The sequence below is a fragment of the Blennius ocellaris genome (genome assembly GCF_963422515.1).
Source record: "Blennius ocellaris genome assembly, chromosome: 14".
Lineage (NCBI taxonomy): Eukaryota > Metazoa > Chordata > Actinopteri > Blenniiformes > Blenniidae > Blennius > Blennius ocellaris.
The window spans coordinates 15,120,850-15,141,551 of NC_137663.1; the positions used below are offsets into that span (position 1 = coordinate 15,120,850).

At 40.0% G+C, this 20,702-nt stretch overlaps 1 protein-coding gene across 1 annotated transcript in view; it reads right to left on the minus strand.

Moving 5' to 3' along the window:
• Positions 1–20,702, minus strand: part of nrxn2a (neurexin 2a) — a gene marked incomplete at both ends in the record, with an annotated part of 96,586 nt that overhangs the window by 61,165 nt on the left and 14,719 nt on the right. Inside the window, 5 exons of the mRNA XM_080509455.1 lie at positions 3,254–3,280; positions 6,461–6,664; positions 7,560–7,943; positions 10,063–10,492; positions 15,050–15,211. Of these exons, the coding sequence (XP_080365581.1) occupies positions 3,254–3,280; positions 6,461–6,664; positions 7,560–7,943; positions 10,063–10,492; positions 15,050–15,211 (1,207 nt within the window). The remainder of the gene's footprint in view (positions 1–3,253; positions 3,281–6,460; positions 6,665–7,559; positions 7,944–10,062; positions 10,493–15,049; positions 15,212–20,702) is intronic.

Genomic DNA, 20,702 nt, shown 5'->3' on the forward strand with positions numbered 1-20,702 from the left:
ACAAAGACGACTTCAAAGGCCTGGTGCAGTTATGCAGGTCAGCATTATGAGAGAGCTCAGAATTTGAATGCAAGACGTATGTGTTAATCAAAGCAGGTTATGGTAATTCTGTAATTTTGCAGGCCAAACCTGGTTTCAAAAATGCACAGCGCACCGTTATTCCCCCAGATTTGAGAGAATTAACCAGGAGCATTGCAGCAACATTTGTTCTTACAACTATTACCCTCCCACTGTGTAAGCAGTTGTGGACAGCTTCCAAGCAGCTGCTGCAGATGGGCTGCCTCTCTGATTGCCTCAGAAAAAAAACCTAAAAAAAAAAACTAAAACCCTACACTTGCAAGATATCTCGCCTGAGAAATCCAGGAAACAAAGCATATTTAGGATTCACAGAGGATCTGTGTCGCAAACAGGATGACATAGCTAATTTGATGAGGATCTCCCAAATCATTTAGGCAGATAATTCTGCAATTTAGAATTTGGCTCATTTTGCTACTACCAAATCCAAAATGAATTACAAAGAAAAAAAAAAAGGAAAAAGAGGAAAAAAAAAAAAAGGCCTCCATCGTCACATCTGCAGTGCTAAATTTTCTCAAAGGCTGCTGGTGTAGCACACAAACAGTGAGTGAAATGGATCAGGAGGAGGCTTCATTTTGTACACAGAGGAGTGCACATAAGGTACTATGTTCTGTGGACAGTGTGTGATGATACAATGCCATCTGCTGGTAAGATAGGACAAATTCTTATGCGGACGTCCAACAAAAACAATAAATATTCAACCTTAATCTAAATCAACCATGACATATTTTCCTTTGTTATTTGCATAATCATCCATCTGTATAAACAATGTGCACTGAAGTATTTAAAACAGCTATAAATTGCTCTCCTGCTGATGGACCATTGAACTAGTTTTAAGAGATGGTAGTTATATACACATCTAACATCCAATCTCTGTCTAAACCCCCCCCCCCCCACACACACACACACACACATAAAAAAAAAAAATATAAAACACATCCTCTACTCACCTTGATGAGTGCAATCCATTCAATAAAATGGGAAGTTGATAACGCTCATAAATGTTCATTAAATCTCTTGCGAAAGTGTGTCTTTCTGCTTTATAATGTCGCCTTTAAAGCTGCACATTAGATCAATAGATTAACATGAGACAGAATTACAGACTGTGCGCCATTGATTGCTCAGTTACACAGGATTAAATGTCAAGATATGTTTGAGACAACATAAACAGATGCTGCAATGAGATCCCTGCATCGCAGGTGATCACAAATACAATATAATGACTAATGCTCGGGCGGCCTTGCAAATCATTGAGAAAGCGGACAGGGACGTTTAACCGTTTTATTCTTGGGTATCAAGGAATTATTCATACGCGAGAGGGAAACAAGCTTTCGGTTGGCACTCGATTAGAGTGATAACTTTTTAAAAGTATTCATGAGCCTCCTCTGTATAGGACGATCTAAATCAGAGAGCTGTTCGCCTCTCCACTGGCAACTGCTTTTATCTGTTCCTCACACAGCTGTAGTCTGAACCAAAACTTAAATTGCCTGTCGCTCGCTATCAGGTGAGTGCGACAATCTGCATCAAATATTCTATCATCACTCTTGCTGTGACCTTAAGTACCAAGAGAAAAGAAAAGAAAAGCAAAAAATAAAAATAACAAATCAACTTTGTTAATCCAAAGTGAAATCTCCTTTTGGATTAATCTTGCCTTTGAGTCAGAGGAACTACTTACAAGTTCCATGAAAACATAGAGATGCACTCGTCTGTACTGTGATGTTTTTGTGAGCCAGACTGTTTGAATCAAGTTATTTCTTATATGCTAAATTATTAAATATTTTATTCGCTCGTTAATCTTGCAGTCACTAGCACATCTGATGCAGGATGTGTCGAGTTTTTAAAACCTCAAGCAGGAAAAAAACAACTGATAATCATCCAATGAGTAGTTTGATTCCACACGTACTGTTTTGAAAAAAACTAGCATCAGATATTTAAAATTATCTGAACAAAATATGCTTTATAGGCGGAAGTCTCAGCAGGATTTAGAAAAACTGGTTCCTAGAGTTTTCTTCCATAGACTGGATTGCTGTAACAAACTTTGCTGGTCACACAGCTGCAGAGCATTCAAAACAAGAACAATTCACCACTACTTTAAAGTACTACTACTACTGATTCATAAAGCTCCGAATGGTTCGATCCCAGTAGAGTCAGATCTTCTAGTATGTTGTGAACCATCCAGACCTCTCAGGTCACCTGGATCAAACCTGCATTCGGTTCCTGGAGTCAGAACAAAACACGCAGAAGTTGCTTTTAGTTTTTAAACACCAGACGTCTGGAACAAACTCCCAGAAAACCTTTTTTTAAAACAAGGCTGAAGACCTTGCTGCCGGCTTTCAGTACAACACTCATTTATTTTGTTTTGCATTTCGTTGTAATCTGCTTTTTTTTCTGTTTCAATATTTTTATGCGTTTTAATAATGTTGTGTTTTATCTTTCCTTGTTATTTTCATTTCTTGTTATTGTTCTGCATTGGTTGCTGTTCATGCCTGCTGATGTAGAGCAGTTTTGTCTTGTTGTTTAATTGCGCTCGATAAATGAAGGTGCCTTCTGCCACCTAAAATAGAGGAAAATTCTTGCATCAAGCTGTGACCGTTTTTCTGTGCTCAAACATTTGGAAAGATTTTTTTGAAATCTGCCAGTCTCATGTCTCATGGTCATCTATTGATCACATATCAAATCAAACTGTCATTTAAACTGTGATCTGTCGCTGCAGTGCCACTTTTTGTTCTCTGAGATTGAGAGCCGCTTTACTCACTACAGACAATTTGCACCCAATTATTAGCAGTGCGAGTGATTTAGTCCCATATGAATGACAGATTCCATGGCAGGACAACAACAGACTGCTGGAAGTCAAATTAAGATGCATTTGATTGCAACAAATAATAATGAAATGTGGCAATTCAATAGTTGTGTCTTTCAGGAGTGTGGCACAAAAAGATCCCGTTGTGTTCAGCTGCAGAGCTCCGTGCCATGGTGAAGTCTCGTTTTTGTTCTTATCTTTTGTGACGTTGCTTGTGAGTAAGATAACAGCAACAGTAAACAAGGCAGGGGCGCTGTGGTGCAGAATAAATGAATCATGTTTCGTTTCATAAGGGAAGAGAGCGAAGGGCCATAGCAATATAGCACAGTGCATGTTCTCTAAATCATGGTACAGTAAATAATCATAGGAGACACTTACTGAGATTACAGTCTATCCTGATACAATCTGGTGAGAGAGAGAGTGAGATGGTGAGATTAAAAGAAAAAAAGAACAGCACAAAAGAGGAGAATATTTCACATCCTTCAAGGTACATTCTGCAGACAGTTCAGTACTTTTCAGAGCCCACCATCCGGGGACAGCCTCGAGAGTCTAAACCGCCACTTTCCTCCCCTGCAGCGTGCACAACATTAGAAAGAAGGAACGGTGAGTGAAAGGAAAACCTCAGCAGGTGTCGGGCACTGCTGGGAGTCAAACAGACCCGCTCGAAGTTTGGATCAATAAGAGTTTTATTGACCATAAAAGTAGAGGTGCACACGTGTTATTTTTAGCATCAGTATTTGCTGTGCTACGGCTGCTTACATCCAGCATTGGCAGTATTTGACAGTTTCAGACACCGTGACTGATTATTCTACTGTTGTGTGCTTTGGGCTACTTTAGCAAACATGCACTGCTGTGAGGGAAACTGTCTGAGGCAGATAACAAAAAGAAAACCAAACAGGAACCTGTGCTAAGATTTGAGAGCATCACATAAGAGATAACAATAAAGATATGAAAAAAACAATCAAATACCCTGAAGCTACAACAATTATTGGTTAGTATTGAACAATAACAAGCTATTGTGAACTTTATGACCAGTGTGTTGTTAAATTCAACACACGATCCCTGTTTTTTTGTTTTGTTTTGTTGCATGTCTCACCAGTTACAATGAGAGGTATTTCATTTGTTTCCAGGTTGTGGTTTTTCTGTGGACTGCTTCCCATGTATGTGCAAGTTTTCTTCAAAAACATGCTTCTTATATTGGATTATGACTAAATTGCCTGTCGTTTGTGTCAAAGTGTATAATGCTATTCACTCATTGAGTTCAGTCCCTGTGATCTTAGCACGAACAAAGAGAACTATAGCCTCTCTAAATTAACGTTATTTGACCTTTAATGAAATTAACAACCGATCGATCATGAATGTCTGAATTTGCCATTTGAGCAGATTCACTGTTAGCAGCCTAAGGTGCACCTCTACTCAAACCTCGATCCACCTTCAACTCAAATTCCTGTTAAACGAAAAGGCCTGCTGGTAATACACTTTCCAGGTTCAATACAGGGGGAAAGCGGCGATTTGCACAACCTGCAGCCACAGTGATACTTACACCATGAAAAAAAATATGACAACTCGACAATTGCTATGCTTTGCCAACATTTCCTCATATTCTCAACAGCTGAACATCTTCTAAATCCATCTAAAATATTCAAATTATTGGCCTCAAAATGGATTCACCCACTCATCATTTGCATGTTCTGAATAATAAAACCAATTTAGCCAACTGTACATGAATATATTGGTGCAAGTCGTGTGGCTGAGGAGTGCTCTCAAGCTGTCAACCATCACAGAGCAGTGGATTCAGACAGCCAGAGACCAGAGCGACTTTCAGCTGCAGGTGTGTGTGTGTGTGTGTGTGTGTGTGTGTGTGTGTGTGTGTGTGTGTGTGTGTGTGTGTGTGTGTCTCACTGGTGCTCTTTGTTCGGTGACGTGACTCTAAACTATCCAAGCTAGAAAATGCGCGGGGAGGGAACTCCAATGGTCACATCCAGGGTGCAGGCCGTTAAAGTGGTAATATTTCAGCGTAATGAGGGATCAGGTCTCTGACTGCCTTCTCCTTGAACTGCAGACTAGCCATTGAAGGGCTGAAAGAGCCGGAGACGGTCAGGTGGGACCAGACCACAAGAGAAACAGAGAGAGTAAGAGAGAGAGAAAACTAGAGAAATATGAGGCTGAATATTCATACACACATACAGTTGCTCAAAAAAGGCTTTAAAATTCTTGTTTTTTTTTTCTGTTTTATTCTTCTTCTTTCGAATAACAGCTGCTCAAAATGATTAAAAATGTATGCAGAGCCTTCTTGAAATAATTCACACTCATGAATTTTATAGTAATTAGTGGACGGTGATTATACATCAGAGGGTGCCTAAAAACACATTTTGGGATGTCTGTGGGAAAATATTAGTGCCTTCTCTCCACCTCCAATCTGTTTGCTTAGTAACATATCGAAAAAACAGAACATTTTCATTAACTGTAGCTTATTCTAGATATTTTTAAATATCAAATCTTCTCATTTGACAGGATGTTTTCTTGTGCATTGCTACACAATTATGTGATGAAGAGAAAAGGAAGAACATTTTTTTTTAATTATGTGAAAAAACATTGTTCTGAATATAGTTTGAAAATCCTAATTTATTTAAAACACCACATATGTAGTCATATTTGTTTTCCTTATATGGAATTAAGGCCTCAATTTACTCAAATCTTGTGAAATTAGAGCATAGATTGTATTGATTTGATGGAGCACTGAGTCCCCACAAGTACAAAATCTATTGCTGTGGAGTTGGACGTGTTGGTGGAGCAAGTTATCAAACATTCACTAAAAATGTATCTGAATTGGAGGAGAAAACTAGATGATCTGTCACAAATTCAATAATTAAGGAAGAACAACAGAAAACTTCAGAAAGATTACAGAGAAAGTGTTCTCAGTCACTGTAAATCCCTTTGTGCATTTTAAATTAACCTATTAGCATCAACTCCGCCCAGTATTTTGCGGGATGTGGAAAACAGGCGCAATATTCCATATTCATGAAGGCACAGATCGTCTTTGTGTTCCCTTAGCAGATCCGTTTCAGCATGTCTGTGTGTGTGATATCAAGTTAGGATTAATTTTTATACATACAATCAGGCCCCGTGACTTTCAAATCACACCTGATCTTTGAACATTGATGACATCTTTTAATCACTCAAGGTATTATATTATATCAATTTACACATTAAAGGAACTATTTTGAATCATTTTGAACAAAATTATTGTCATTTTGTTGTTTTTAGATGTTAAGAAAGCTGATAAATATGGGAAAACATATCTTGTAATTTTTTTCTATCAAGGTCATTTTACATCCAATTTAAAACCAGTTCTATTAAATCCATGAAGGTTTATGGTGTAAAATAAAAAAAAATAAAATTATAAACACAAAAAAACAACTATTGCATTATGCTTCACTTTTTTAGGCAACTGCACTTGTTGTGTATGAAGATGGTTATGAGAGAGCCCCAGACAAAGAAAAACATCTCGAGATATCTGTCTGGGTGGCAGATCCTGAAAAGTTTAGTGGCATCATCTACTCATTATTGCTACAGCTGCATTACCCAGGTTAACAGTGAGTTTCACTCTGCCACCGTCCAGCTCCAGTCGCAGGGTGTCCGCCGACTGCTGGGAGGTGGTGGCCACCAGCAGTCCGAAAGCCCTCTGGGACATGAAGCGCAGGGACACGTCCTCTGCTTCTGTGTGCAGCGTCCTCGGCAGCATCACCTTCAGATACATGCTGCCGTCAAAACTCACCGTGGTGGCCTCTGGGGATTTCAAGAATGGGGAAGTGTTAGCAGATATGGAGACCCAGCGGGAAATCACAAGACTAAATTAAAAACACAAAGTGGCATTTCTGGAAGGAAACCTGAATTCAGTTTCAGATTATCTTAAGAGTGCTGCATGATATAATTTTAGATTGCAATTTTCATCAGTTTCACCAGATGGCAGAAAAAGCCTGAAGCGTACAAGACAGTGGCAAGACTGCAGCAGCAATCTAATTTATGAAGGATTTATACCCATCATAGAGCAATACAAGGGGGATTTTCATACATCTCTCATACTATTAGCTGCCAATGGATCTGCGTAATTTGGCCTCTCTGCGAGAAAACCATCTGCATGGTAAATGCAGCGTGATTTAGGCCGAATCACTCTGCCGAAGCACCACTGCATTTCTAATGAAACACTCATAGCATGAGCAAATTCATGACGCTGGCAATTCATTAATGAATCACTCTACTGTAGGAAAACACCGCAATTTATTTTTGAATAGCTTAAACAAAAACCAGGAGCCTTTTCCATTGTCCTGTCAATGCCAGAAGCTGGCTTTCTAGACTGGAAGAGTGATTCTGAGCCGAAAGTGAGCTTAGCCGAGAGGACGGCTCTCATTTGAATATATATGACATTATACAGTGGGATCATGCTTCAGTTGAAAATTGAATTATTATTGTTTGGGAGCACTAAGTCTTGATAATGAATTTTCTTTGTATCGACATACATTTATTTATTTATTTTTTTTATCTCTGCAGGCCCCTTTTTAGCTACTGCACACCTAACTTAATAAATAAAATACCAGCCAAGGTGTGTTAAAAGCTTTGCCAGTTGCTTTTTCAGAATCACTCATCCTCCCCATCCACCGCTGTCCTGCTCCGAGACTCTTACCCTTCTCACAGCTCGGGCCTAAGTAGCCAGTGCTGTTGCAGTCACAGATGTGGCGATTCCAGCCTTCTTTGCAGTGTCCGCCGTTGGCACACGTGTCCCTGGTACACCGGACATGAGTCTCCCTCGTGCAGAAACTGCTGACACCTGTAGCGCTCTGAACCTCCGCCAGCCTCCACAGGTTCCGGCTCTGTCCGTCGATGAAGAGGTCCCTCACGCAGCCCACGTAGCCGAGGCCGAGGGAGGACGTCCACACCTCGGGGGGAAGCACGAGGGCCTGGCGATCCTCGGGTAAACCTCCAAGATACATGTCTCCATCTAGGTCAAGGATCTCGCTGCCTTCATTAGAAGTGAAGGGGACGCTCTGACTGTTCACGGCGATGAAGCCTGCAGGGTGGGCATTAACAGTGAGTCACTTTTGGAGTCGTACAATGATTTTGGACAGGTGTGTGTGGGTTGAGCTCAGTGAGAAGAAAAAATTAACTGTGAAATTGAGGAAGCGGACACCAGTCTGTTTGTCTTAAGAAGTGCAGATAAAGAAACTGCATTGACAGTCCTTCGGGCTAGATTTTGGGTTTAACCCTTGTTGAAATACATGGAAATTGGAAATTATTGATGGCGTGGTGACGAGCATCTCGCTTTATAGAGGCTTTTTCCACATGCCTCCATGTTTTCCCTATAAAATTCTCTTTGTGTATGCCCCGTGATTGATTGCCGGTCAACAGTTTACGATACCATCGCTCCAGTTAGCTGGGAACAGCAGCACCCTTGAACAGGATCAAGCGTTATACAAGTCACATGGAAGAAAACAGTGTTACTGGAGATGTTATTTCAAAACTTTGTTTCTTTTGCCAATTTTTAAGTAAGGAATAAATCGTGTAGGCCAGCACCTCCCAATCCTGTTAATCAAGGATGACTGCATTACATATTTCAGATGTCTCTCTGCTACAACAAACCTGACTCAAATAAATGAGTTTTCATCAGGCCCTGCAGAGGCCTGATAACCAGCCATTCATTTCAATCAGGTGTTTTTGAGCCAGGATGAGTCTCAGACATGCAGGACAGTGGAGCAGCAGGATTGGGAATTGCTGATAAAGGCAATGATTGACAGATACCAGTGATGCAGTTAATTGGGAAAGTGCGAAATGAACCACAAATGTGTCACAATATATATGGGGTAAAATTAGTGCTGAGATTTTCAAACAATTGCTTTATGTTGATTAAAAATTAATTTATGACAAAAGTGTATTGTGCTTTTTTGTGCAACTGTTTCCAACAAATCTCAACTTGAAAATCTAAAGGGTAATAAAAAAAAAATAGAACCGACGGCATTTTTTTTTCTCTCCTAGATATAGTTAAGGAAAAGGTATTTTCTTATATCTGAGGTTCATCGCTGCTTTCACTGATGAGCTAAAGTCTTAAACAGGTCTGACGCTGTAGTGCACAGGCATTTGGCCTGTTTCACACTGACGGGTGACCTACGGGTTGTGAAGTCATGAAGTTAATGAGATCAATTCAACACGATCAACAGAACATAGCAAGTAAAAAAAAAAAAAAGGTCACGGCCCATGAGAAATCTCCAGGGCCATTCTTATGAATTGCTGAGCATCTGCTTGTTCGTGGTGGTTTTGTTTCTATTGAGAACAGTTGACAAACAGCAGTGGACCGGTTACCAATACTGGGAAGTTAACTGTGATCATAAGTAATGATACTGGGTGGATGAATTTGATATGCCAGCTACAGATGCTGGAAGTTGTTATGAAGTTGCGTCCCATGCTTTGTGTCCATATGTGTATTCAGAGAAGAGCAATGAGCTTTAATAGTTGGTGTTCATCAATAAGTGCCTTAATGCAAAAAGAAAACATTTGCTTGTGCTTGTTAAAATATCTTTTAAATGGATATATATCTCCCCGAATGTAAAGGACATTTGAGCCTATCGTTTGCAAAACAAATGGGCTATCCCATAAAGTAAACTCACAGACTTCACGAGTTTTAGGTCAGTGCTTTGGATAAAATATGGTGTCAACAGTTGACAGATTGAATACATGACGAATCTGCAGTGTCATACTGCTCTGACTGAGAAGAAAAGAGATTTATTTATGAAAATGTCAGCGAGAACATAGAGGGAAGTGTGTATTTTTGTATGTGTGTATGTGTGTGTGCTTCAGCTAATAAGCCTCACATTTATATTGTAATAATAAGGCAGGTCTTTCCACTTTCACTTGGGCGACTATATAATTGGCCACTGGTGAAATAGGTTAACCTAGATTTCAAAATGTCACACATAGATTTTAGCTACTAAAAATATAACTGTAATTAAAACCCAATGCGCATGCATGTTTCGCTGTGGGCAAAAAAAAACGAGTAGATGTGACTGTATCAATGCTGGCATATGGCGATTTCACAGCTAAAAACCTTTTATTCTCCGCAGCTAAAAGTGGAGAAACCCGGTAATAGAAGTAGACAAAAGGCTTTCCCTGCATCCACAAACACTAAATCCTCTCACCGTTGCGGCCTTTCCTCTGGAAATCCACATGGCACCACTCGCCATCATCGAGCCTCTTGTTGCTGGCTTTCATCTTGATGCTGCCAGAGCCCATATCCATGACCAGGTAGAGAAACCCGTCCAGCAGCTCGATGGCAAAGAAGTCTGCCCGGGGCTTCCTGTCGGGCTGCGAGCCCTGCAGACTGCCGTGGCTGAACAACAGGAGACCGCTGGGCTCTGTGGTGCGGAAGTCAAAAGATATGGCGCCTGTCTTCTTTGTGTTCCACCTGGGCAATGTCAGGTAGGCAGACGGCGTGTCGAAGGTGACCGGCTCCAGGGCTTCCACATTCTCGCAGCTGAATATCAGGTCACCATGGATACTGATCTTAGGGTCTCTCTGTTCAGCCAGCCGTGACAGTTCCAGTCTAAACTCATTATTCTTGTAGACCACCTAATAAATGAGAGAGATGTCGTGGTGAGATGACAGCGGGAAAGTGGAATGAATTTAATGCAAAAGGTTGAATATTAGTCATCAATAAATACTAGAATCAACATGACGCTGCGGCATTCACAAAGGCACGCAGAAAACAACGCTGAATCATCCATGAACTCAAGCTCAAATACATGAAGGAAAAAAAAGGGTCTGATGATTTAAAATTCAAGAGATGTGTCAAATAAACCGGTACTTTTCATCAATGTACGGATAAGCACTCGCTGCATTAATAAATAAATAAATAAATCAACCACATTTAGAGTCACTGTGATAATTTGAGTCTCATGCTGTGTATCCGTGCAGAGACAGAGGAAGCACAGGGAACTGAAGACAACTGCATTTCACTGATGCTCAGACTGGGAAAGACGACTGTTTTGAATTATTTGTAGGCTCAGACATTCTTTTTCCATGCGATAAGATACCACCTGGTTTTTAATCTGCATGTTTTCAGGCTTATCATAAAACAAATTCGTCATTACCTACTCAGCGATGATGAGATTATCTGAGAAAACAAAAAAAAAAAGGAGGGTGTTGAATCATTTAGATTTAAATGCTAATGTAAACATTTACATTTTAGACACTTAGCTGGTCCATTTAGGAAAGCGACAATGGGTCCGAGAGAATTATCTTAAATTCCGAGCAGAGGAGCCTCAAACACTGAATGAACACAACGACAGACAATTCTGTGTTCATACCGAGGTAAACTGAAAAAGATCCCATCCAGGCAGCGATGGTGGGTGGGAGGAATGCGGACGTTATCCTTTACAAGCACGCCACACAGTTTATTATTTATAGATATAAATTTGGTAAACATGGACTCATGATGGGGATGAATATTGGTGAAAAATGTGATCTTGCTATCTGGCAAAGAAGGACTGTGCAGCAGAGCCACCGTTTGCCTCTGATAAATGCCTTGCTATTGATTTGTTATTTTAGATTGATCACAGTAAATGATGGAAAACACAAAAACAACCTTTTTGCACACATTTTCTCAAATCATTTATATTAATGTCGCATTCTGATTGATAGTGATGTTTCTGCTCGATCAATAGCTTTCATCTTGGTGGCATTTTCAGTTTATTTTTTTACATAACCAATCCAGAGGTGCTGTTAACATCTCTAAGACCATCTATTAGCATATAGGGTCACTATCAATCACACGTTTCTTTTAATTGCAAGTCAGACCATTATGATATCATAAGGTGAAAATATATAGTGCATTCAATAGAGAGCCTGTGGAGGCGTCTTTCTATTATATCCAGGTTTGATTCTTGGTTCATCAATATGCACAGCAGGACACAACAATCCTTGTCTCATTTTGTATCAGTTGTAAGTCACCCCGAACCCACTGTTATCTGCCACATCACTCCGCAACCAGTCACTGCCTGAGGTGACACACCACACTGCACAGAGGACTAACAGCAGAGCTGAGAGGCAATTTGAGCCAATATCACACTTCACACTGCCTCAGTGTGACTAATTAAGCAGTGAAATCAGATGGTGAAACTGACCATCGAGAAATGAGTGTAACAGACAATTCTTAGATGGGAAGACAGTCAATCAAGGCAGTCACTTACACAAAGTGCCGACATGGCGTCAGTGGTTCACAACTAACCGCGCCGCGGAAATGCACAGATGGCTCTGTGACCCCTGTAGGGCTATTATATAAACCAAAGGACAATACAGCAAGTGAAATCCCATTTCACCATTTCAGACGCCTGTTGTATGTGACACAGATTACCGAATGTCCCAAAACACAAGAATAAAGCTCCTCCAGTCAACTGACACATTCCCTGTGTCTTTAATGCTCAAGTGAATAATAACAACAGAGTAAGAATGAAGACCTTCTCTGCTGCGAACATCTATGTGAACACATCCTTCATAACCAAATTGGGTACAATCTTTGAAGCATTAAAGCACAGGAAACCTAATGATGCGGTGTGGGATATCCTGTGGGCACACACACACACAGCAGACCAATAAAGTGGTGACTTCAAAGACAAATTCATCTCTCCCTGCTAGTTGTTGTAGTCGTGACATTCGTCTGAAGGTGGCCATTATTTTCCTTGCACCTGATGAACCTGATGGCCTCTTCCCAGCAGCACTCACATTTATTATCATGTAACGTCTGAAGAGATTAGTCATGGCCCAAACTCTCTACGTTGAGTAGAAGAAGATAGATATGCCCCCAAATAGATTCACTGCTTACAAAATAAATATTTTACTCAGCGCTCACTTTTCTCTCCCACATAGATCAAGATAAATGTGCATGTGTGAAGTCCCTCCATTCACCACCTTCCTTTATTCCTTTGGCTCATCACCGAGCTGGAGCGAGCCGTCCAGGACTGACACGTCTGTGAACCGAGCTGGTGGATTTCCTGCGGGGCTGATCCCATTTGATCAGCTCTGCCTCTGTCACCACTCACGCTCATTGCCAGCACTTTCTGGGGTTGTCAACTCATCCTTATGACTCTTTATCCCATTGTAACCTCCCTGCGTACATCTGTGTGGCGCCACACACCAGCCGTAGGTCCAAACGCTGCCACCAGTCACACCGCCCACAGAGCGGAGGTTTGCAGCATTGGCAACCATGCTGGTACAATAACCTGTCTAAAAATACACCTAATTTTCATTTAAGCAGCTGCGAGCTGCACAGTTATTAAGTGTGCAGTCCATTTGAAATCATTCAGTAAATCATCGAAGGCTCAGAAATCCTTCACAAACAATCACCTGCACATACTATTTCAAAAATGAATCTAATATCAGTTTTCTGAGCTGAGTTGAGAGGAAATCATTAACAATCCGAAGACGTTGGCAACAGGATTGAAAAAAAAAAAAAAGTTTCACAATAAAACATATTTAAACAACTTGCTGGTGGTTTTCAGAGGCAGCAGGTTCGTACTGGGTGCTGTGAGAAAAGTGCTCCCATCAGCATGTTACTGTAACATACACAGAGACTCAGCAGTAACTTGCTGGTGCTTAACTGCTACGACTTAACATATTCACCATCACTGTTTAGAGTGAATATGTGTGAACTAGTGAAAATAAAGCATTAAAAAAAAGTATACGGCACACGTATATATTGTGCTTTGCTGCAACTCCTGTAAAATAAACAGCTCAATAGACACTCACAATTACCCAGCGAAACAATATTATCATTAGCGTTTAACATTTGGAGTGTACAAGCCAATAGCTACAGTATTTGCTAAAGAACAGGTACAAATTCACAATTTACTTTTATGTTAAAGGATTTCGGTAGTTGTAAAAATGTTTTGTAATTTAGATGTTTGATTTTACCAATACTGGCGCGCTTACAACACAGCTTAAGAAAACATATGTCTGTAACGTCTCTGTGTATGTGCCATCTGACTGATCTTTAAAACACAGACTACTTGCTGTTGAGCTTAAGGAAGTAACTTCTCCACTATAAATACAAGACTTGGCAAGTTGAAGGATTTTTTTCTGACTGCGTCCCAAAAAACAAAAAAAACCCCCAAACTTCTCATGTTACTTCTGGCAGAGCGCTGAAGTCAAACACACATTTTCCAACAATCATCAGTTATTAAACTTCTTTTAACAAGAATCCAAGGCAGTCTTTCTAAATGATCAACCTCACAAGCTTTACTCCAAGCTGCTGTTACGAACTTAATCAGGTTATTTACAGTCTATTTTCCTAATTTCTTTTGTGTACCACACATCCAAGTACCATGTCGGCTCTGTCGTTGCTGCATTGAACTCCATCCCATGCAGCTGGATTTAATAGGGATCGGGACCAGGGCCTTAATAACAGTTTATATGCGATTATGGAATAGCTGGTCTTATATTCACTGACGTAAATGCCCCCGACAAAAGTAAAATCAGTCGTGTGAATTCAGCATTGACCCCCTAGAAAGTCTGTCACTGTGATGTCGGCACCACTTTAAAATATCAAACTACTGCCTGTTTAATCATGTCTTTTGCTAATAGTCCCTGGGCCAGGGAAAGTATTTTTCTTACTTATAAAACACATCGCACATCATTTGCTTTTTATGAGATTGCTCAGTTCATTAAAAATTTGTGAGACCAGACTGAAATTGGGCATTAACCCCTAATTCACTGCTTTGTCTATACTTCTTCTGATGCTAAGTACATGATCTCAGCTTGCTTGCTCAAGATAATCAATGTGACAGGTGCAGGCCAGGGTAAAAATGCTTTAAAAATGCCAAAGTAGTGATGAAGACCGGGTTCAGGCTAGGATTCAGGAATGAGCATTAGATGCATCTGTTTCTTATGCATATTAGTGCTTGATTCTCAAAGGGATTCCCACGGGAATCTATAAATGCATATGCTCTGCACAGCACAGCCTCTCAGCTCGGAGCTTCTCCTTCAAACACCCTACAACAAGAAGAATCAATATAAATGTGAGGGGTGATTTTCTATGCGCACTACATGCTCTGCTTATAGGCTAGCGCTATCTAAGAAGGATCGGGTAGTATTTCCAGGCCACTGCAGGCGCTGAGGTCAAGCCATACTCACATCTTTGAGACAGCCTATGAAGTTGTTGCTGACCGGGGAGCCAGGCAGGTCAGCTGTGTTTAGACTGCCCCCTATGTAGAAGAGATCATCAGAGCCCAGCATGGTGTAGTCCTCCTGAGTGTAGCCCGTGGTGGTGAGAATCCCGTCAACCAAGATCGTTACCTTGAGGGACCGTTGCGGGAAAGCAAGGAAAATAAATCACAAGGCAAGCAGAGATTTTAAGCCAAACAGAAAGGGCTGGCCTAATTATTTCATGCTTCATTTCTTGATTCTCGTTGAGCTCGCCTTAATGTTGGATCTTGAAGGCAATTACAAGAACAGCTTTGAAAGGTTCACTAATCTCAGCTGATCCCGGTTTCTGATACATTAGCAGGATAGCTGTGGAGTCAATATACCATAAATATTCTTTCCACTGATATTTGGGTTTAAAAGCATCGAGAATACTTCACTGTGCTCAATTAATTTGAGATTAAAGCTATCACGATGGCAAGCTGCATTGCTTGTACATCGACGACAAGGAGGCAAGATTATTCTCCTATCACTCCCATCAGTGCAAAGAGAAGGAAATGAATGGCTGAACACGGCTATAGAGGTAAAAATGATACGCTTGTTGCCATGACAATGAGCCTACAGTTAACACGTATTCCTGCACAAATGTAATAGCCCCCACTTAGGAGTAATAATTGAAAACAATTACTATTTCTTTTTTTTCACTTTTTAGAAAAATAGACTGTGAAAACATAATGATCCTTTCGCAAATTGTTCTGCCCATGATAAATGACATTCTAAGGTCAAAAATGGAAACTGATGAATCCCGTGAGTCTGTAGGCACATATGTAAAAAAAACCGAGGTAATTGTTCTGATATCTCAGGGCATTCACAATAATTTTTTAAAATGCTAAATTGTAGTTGAGTGATACTGCGTACACTCAAAACAAGTGATGATATTCATTTTTCAGAAATCAGGCCGGCAGTTTGGAAACATCAGAGACTATGTAAGGGAAATTAAACTATTTCCTTTTTGCCAAGTAAACAGCCTCTGCAAAGTCAGCGTGCACAATTTAACTGTTATGGTTTAATGATGAATAAGGTTTGACTTCCCATTTATGATGGGATAAATGATGTTCTTGCCTGAGTATATTGGCTCGTGCTACACTTTTATGTCTATGCCTCTGTTGGTGCTTTTCACTTTTCTTTGTTTTAAATAAAACCATTTGTTTATATGTCCTCCGAACAATGTGAATTATGCATAAAAATTGGAGTAAATTTGTGTTTGGTCAATCATTTCTTTTTTGCAACAAAGCTTCTTTGGCAGAAAATCTTAAATGATGGTAGAGCCTTTTTTAATTTCCCTTTAGAATGACACCACATTTGTAGGAATATGCATTTGTGGGATGAGCAGGGACGACAATTTCACCATGAAAACAAAAAAAGTCCACAGTCTGAGACCAAACAATCCTCCAAGATGACAAAGCTTGTCCCCACAGAGTGGGATTTATCAGAGACTTTGTGAGAATAGAGAAATGAGCGGCCTGCCAGCAGTCCTGACCTCAACCCCAATAAACACTGGTGGGATCAGTTTGGACATGCTGTTTGTGCCCAAGTGACCAACATAACACTGTCTGACTGCTGATCCAAGAATAGGATCCACTTCTAAGAAGTGTGTGAGCAGGAGGGTGGCGACCATGAGGAAGAGGTGCTACTCTACTGTGGATGAATCTGGTTCTTTCACAGGCTTCTGTTTGATTCGAGAATAAATTGTTCAATTTCAAACATCCAGTCCTCCAAACGAGAACCAGAAGTAGCGAAAAGTTGTTTGGCATTGGTCGAGAGAATTTGTTCATTTTTTCATTTCTCTCATGTTCCAGCTTTCCTGCTCTTCCCACAAATGCATGTTTCTTACAAATGTGGCATCATTTTGAATATTCAGTGGGAAATACAAAGTCTACTGAATGGTATACGCTTACCAAGTGGCATTGTTATGATAGAGAAATGATTAATCAAACACAAATCGACTGTTTTTGTGACTCGTGTTCTTCAGGAGATATAAATTAATACCCACGAGCCCCCCTGAGCTCACCCCTGTCCTCAATGCTAAATGTCACTAACATATGATGGTATTATCAGCCTTTAACTATACTGATCACATCAGCATGATGAATGTGGTGTATCAAACTCAGACCATCAAACAAGCAGATAATGATACCTGCTTGTTTTTCACTAGGTATCAATATTGCAGAGAACAATAAGCGCTATATAAAAAATGAGAGTATTTCCATTAAAAGAAAAGAATGATAAGAATGTGGGCAACATCCAACAAAGCCTCAATAAAGCAGATAAGAGTAAGCTCATAAACAATAATAAATATTTTGTATGCATGACTCATGATCATGGAATCTCCCATCATTTCACATTGTATTTTGAGGACGTGTTACTTTTGTGAGATCTGTCATGCTTATTTGGAGACGATCCGAAGTATTTGAAAGGAACAGGAACAGAAACAAGAGGATGCCCTGACACTGTGTGTTCGGGTGTCAGGTCTATAAAACAAGGTCCTGCCTCTCTGTTTTCTGCTACTGGCAGATATTGATTTCTGTCAGTCAGGTGGTGAAACATTCAGTGTCTTATGGGTGGACATCAGACAATGAGAAGGATTGACTGTGTGTTGGTGATACGGAACATCAAGGAAATAGAGGGAGGGGAAAAAATGTGATTGTGTCTCGGGAATCTGATCAATGCTGCTTTGTCTTTCAGGCTACAGTGTTCACAAACACACGGCCGATGTCTGAAACGTTGCCACACCACAGTGTGACACCCAGATGCTTTACCTTAATACTGTGTGAACATCTGAAGTCAAGGTTTAGTGCATTCAGACAAATTTAATGAATTAGTCCATTAATAATTACAAGCACACGGCAAGATAACGTTCAAGTCTTGGATTGGTACATTTTGAGTCTGACCTTTCATAATAATTTCTCCTGTGCTGGCGTTACGCAGAGATGATTAAAGGGTAACATATATTTATGACTGCGGTGAAGCTCAAGAGTAATCAAGAGGACTATGCAGTGTTTAGGAGGAACAGCGGCAGATAATGTGAGTGCATGTTTGTGTGCTCTGTGCATCGGTCAGACCCAGAAATAGGCGGACGCCTCATTAATAAGGGTTCAGAAAAGGAGAAAGATTGAGCATGAGCCAGCTTGTCCAAGACGGTAAAAGAAAAGACAGATGGAAAGCGAGATAGTAACAGGAGGAATTCTAGCCTCAAAAGCACCACCGGATCTAATAAAATGTTTCCACCAGCACTCTCTTGGGAGTTACAGTTCTTCCTATCTACATGTCAGTGAGGTAACTTATCTGAGGGGAAAGCAATTTACACAGGGATCAAATGCATGCCTGAAAGCATAAGTGACGTTGTGAGCATTGGATTGCCGCTCTTGTGGAAGCCAGGGTAAGGAAATAGATGTGGAGGAGGAAGCAAGTTTATATGCAGGTTAGTGTGACAGCTTCAGAATATATTGGTGATGATGAGATGGTTAGACACAAACTGAGCCCCACTTTAGCAAAGAAATGTAGCATTTATATGCATTGTGCGTGCCCGGCTCGTCATAGGGAATATATTTAGTTTAGGTATGGTTAAAGCAAATTCACAAAGTGATCCCTTTATGTGACGCACACAAAAAAGCGAGGACTCACTTTTGCCTTTAGAAGATTAATTTTCACAAGGCATCAGCATTGTGACACAAATGTATTCTGTTGGATTTTAGTTGTGTGACTTATCTACTGCAGAGTTAAGTTCACTTTAAAGGTTGTAACACTGCATTGCATATCATTTGAATGTTGCCTGCTCGAGGAGATGAAGCTGCACTTTATGTGCTGCAGCCCATACAAGACACACATTCTTAGTAATTGGCTGAAAAACATGCTCAGAATTATTTGGGTTAATGCTTTAATTAGGGCACATTATCCCCATTAGCAGGTCTACCTGATGAGCATGGAAAAAGGAAAAGCTGTATTTCGAAAATGCATGCACAGTGCTGTAGTGGTTCGTACCCTCGCCTCACGGCAACAGCATCCCCAGTTCAAGAGCAGGTCGGAGTAGGTAAAAGCTGAATGTTTTAAAATGTCCAAAGACATGGATTTGAGGTTCATTGGTGACTCTAAATTGAATAAAGTGTTATGGAAGAAGGATGGATGGTTAAAAAATGTTTTGGAATAAACTGGTGTAGCGTGGAGAACCATTTTACTTGAAAAAAGAAAAAAAAATCAATAATTGCTGCTGTTGATGCAGATTAGCTGTGAAATGTGACAGTGAAATGATAAAAACAGAACACAGAAAAAAACAACATTATTACTGTCATTCGGGGTGGAACTATCTCTCACATCCTAAATGCCAGCTATATTTTTGTGTTTTTCACTTTTTATTGACTTGTTGGATTGAGATTTAATTTGATTAGCAGTTTAGTTGTGAATTACAAATCAATAAATACATTACATATTTTATCTCAACACAATTAGACTATTGGCTGAGTTTAAACAAGCATTAAATGATGCAGGTAACAAAAAACTGTGCATAAAAGTGTTAAATGTTACACTATCAGGATCAGTATTGATATACTATACATAAAGAATACAATTGAGCCTTTACAGCCCCTTATATTTACTGAAGGCCAACTATATTAATCCAGTGCTTTGTTGACTTGCCAGTTTGACATTTAATAAAATTATTATTTTTTCATGGTGAAATCTAAAGTATATAAACCTATTATCTCTTTTAAGGCTGTTCGAGCTTTGGTCAACTCAAACTGTCCTGTGTGTCAGTAACCTGCTGGATGTAAAAATTTAAAAAAAAACGGCTCACTATTATATGATCTGCACACAGGTGGAAAAAAAAAAGATTCGCCTAAAGGGGACTGTATGATTTTGGCTGCTATCAGGAGCAAAACTACAAGCTCACTGACTGGCCAAGTAACATTTATATATCACAAAAAGAGCAGCATTTTCATTGTTTCATGTTTATATTTAGCAATCCATCACCCAACAAACAAAACTTCTCCATATACTCTTTATTGGCTCAAGCAACTCCTGAGAACATATATGAGGCACTTCAGTTAGTTAGTAGTTAACGTTGTCTCTTTGTCATCTGCCGCAAATACGAATATCAGAGCTTGTTGCTGCTCGATAGCTGCAGTTTCTGGAGTGTTGACACTGAACAAGCCGCTAAATTGATGAGATAAACAACCCAATGACCCGCAGAAAGGGGCAACTATGTGTGGGTTTTCCACTGCAAAGAATCACTATTTATTGCACTTAATTATATTTATTCTGTGTTAATATGAAAAAATGAAGCTACAGTTTGGGAATGCTGCCAACAGGCTAGAATATAATGTAACAGACACATCCAGGCAGTAAATTAGTTTGGGAACTGAGTGCCTTGTCCAGGCAGTGTTAATGATATGAAACCTTTGGGCCGAGGTGTATTTGGCTTGAGTACCGTAAGTACAGCAGCACAGAGCCGGACACATTCAGGGGCTATATTCATTATACATGAATATAAGACCTTGCTCATGCTTCTGCAATGTTGCATCAGTACCAACAAACAAACCAAAAAAAAAATGTGCTTCTGCCTTTTTAAGAGGGAATCATCAAAATCTGA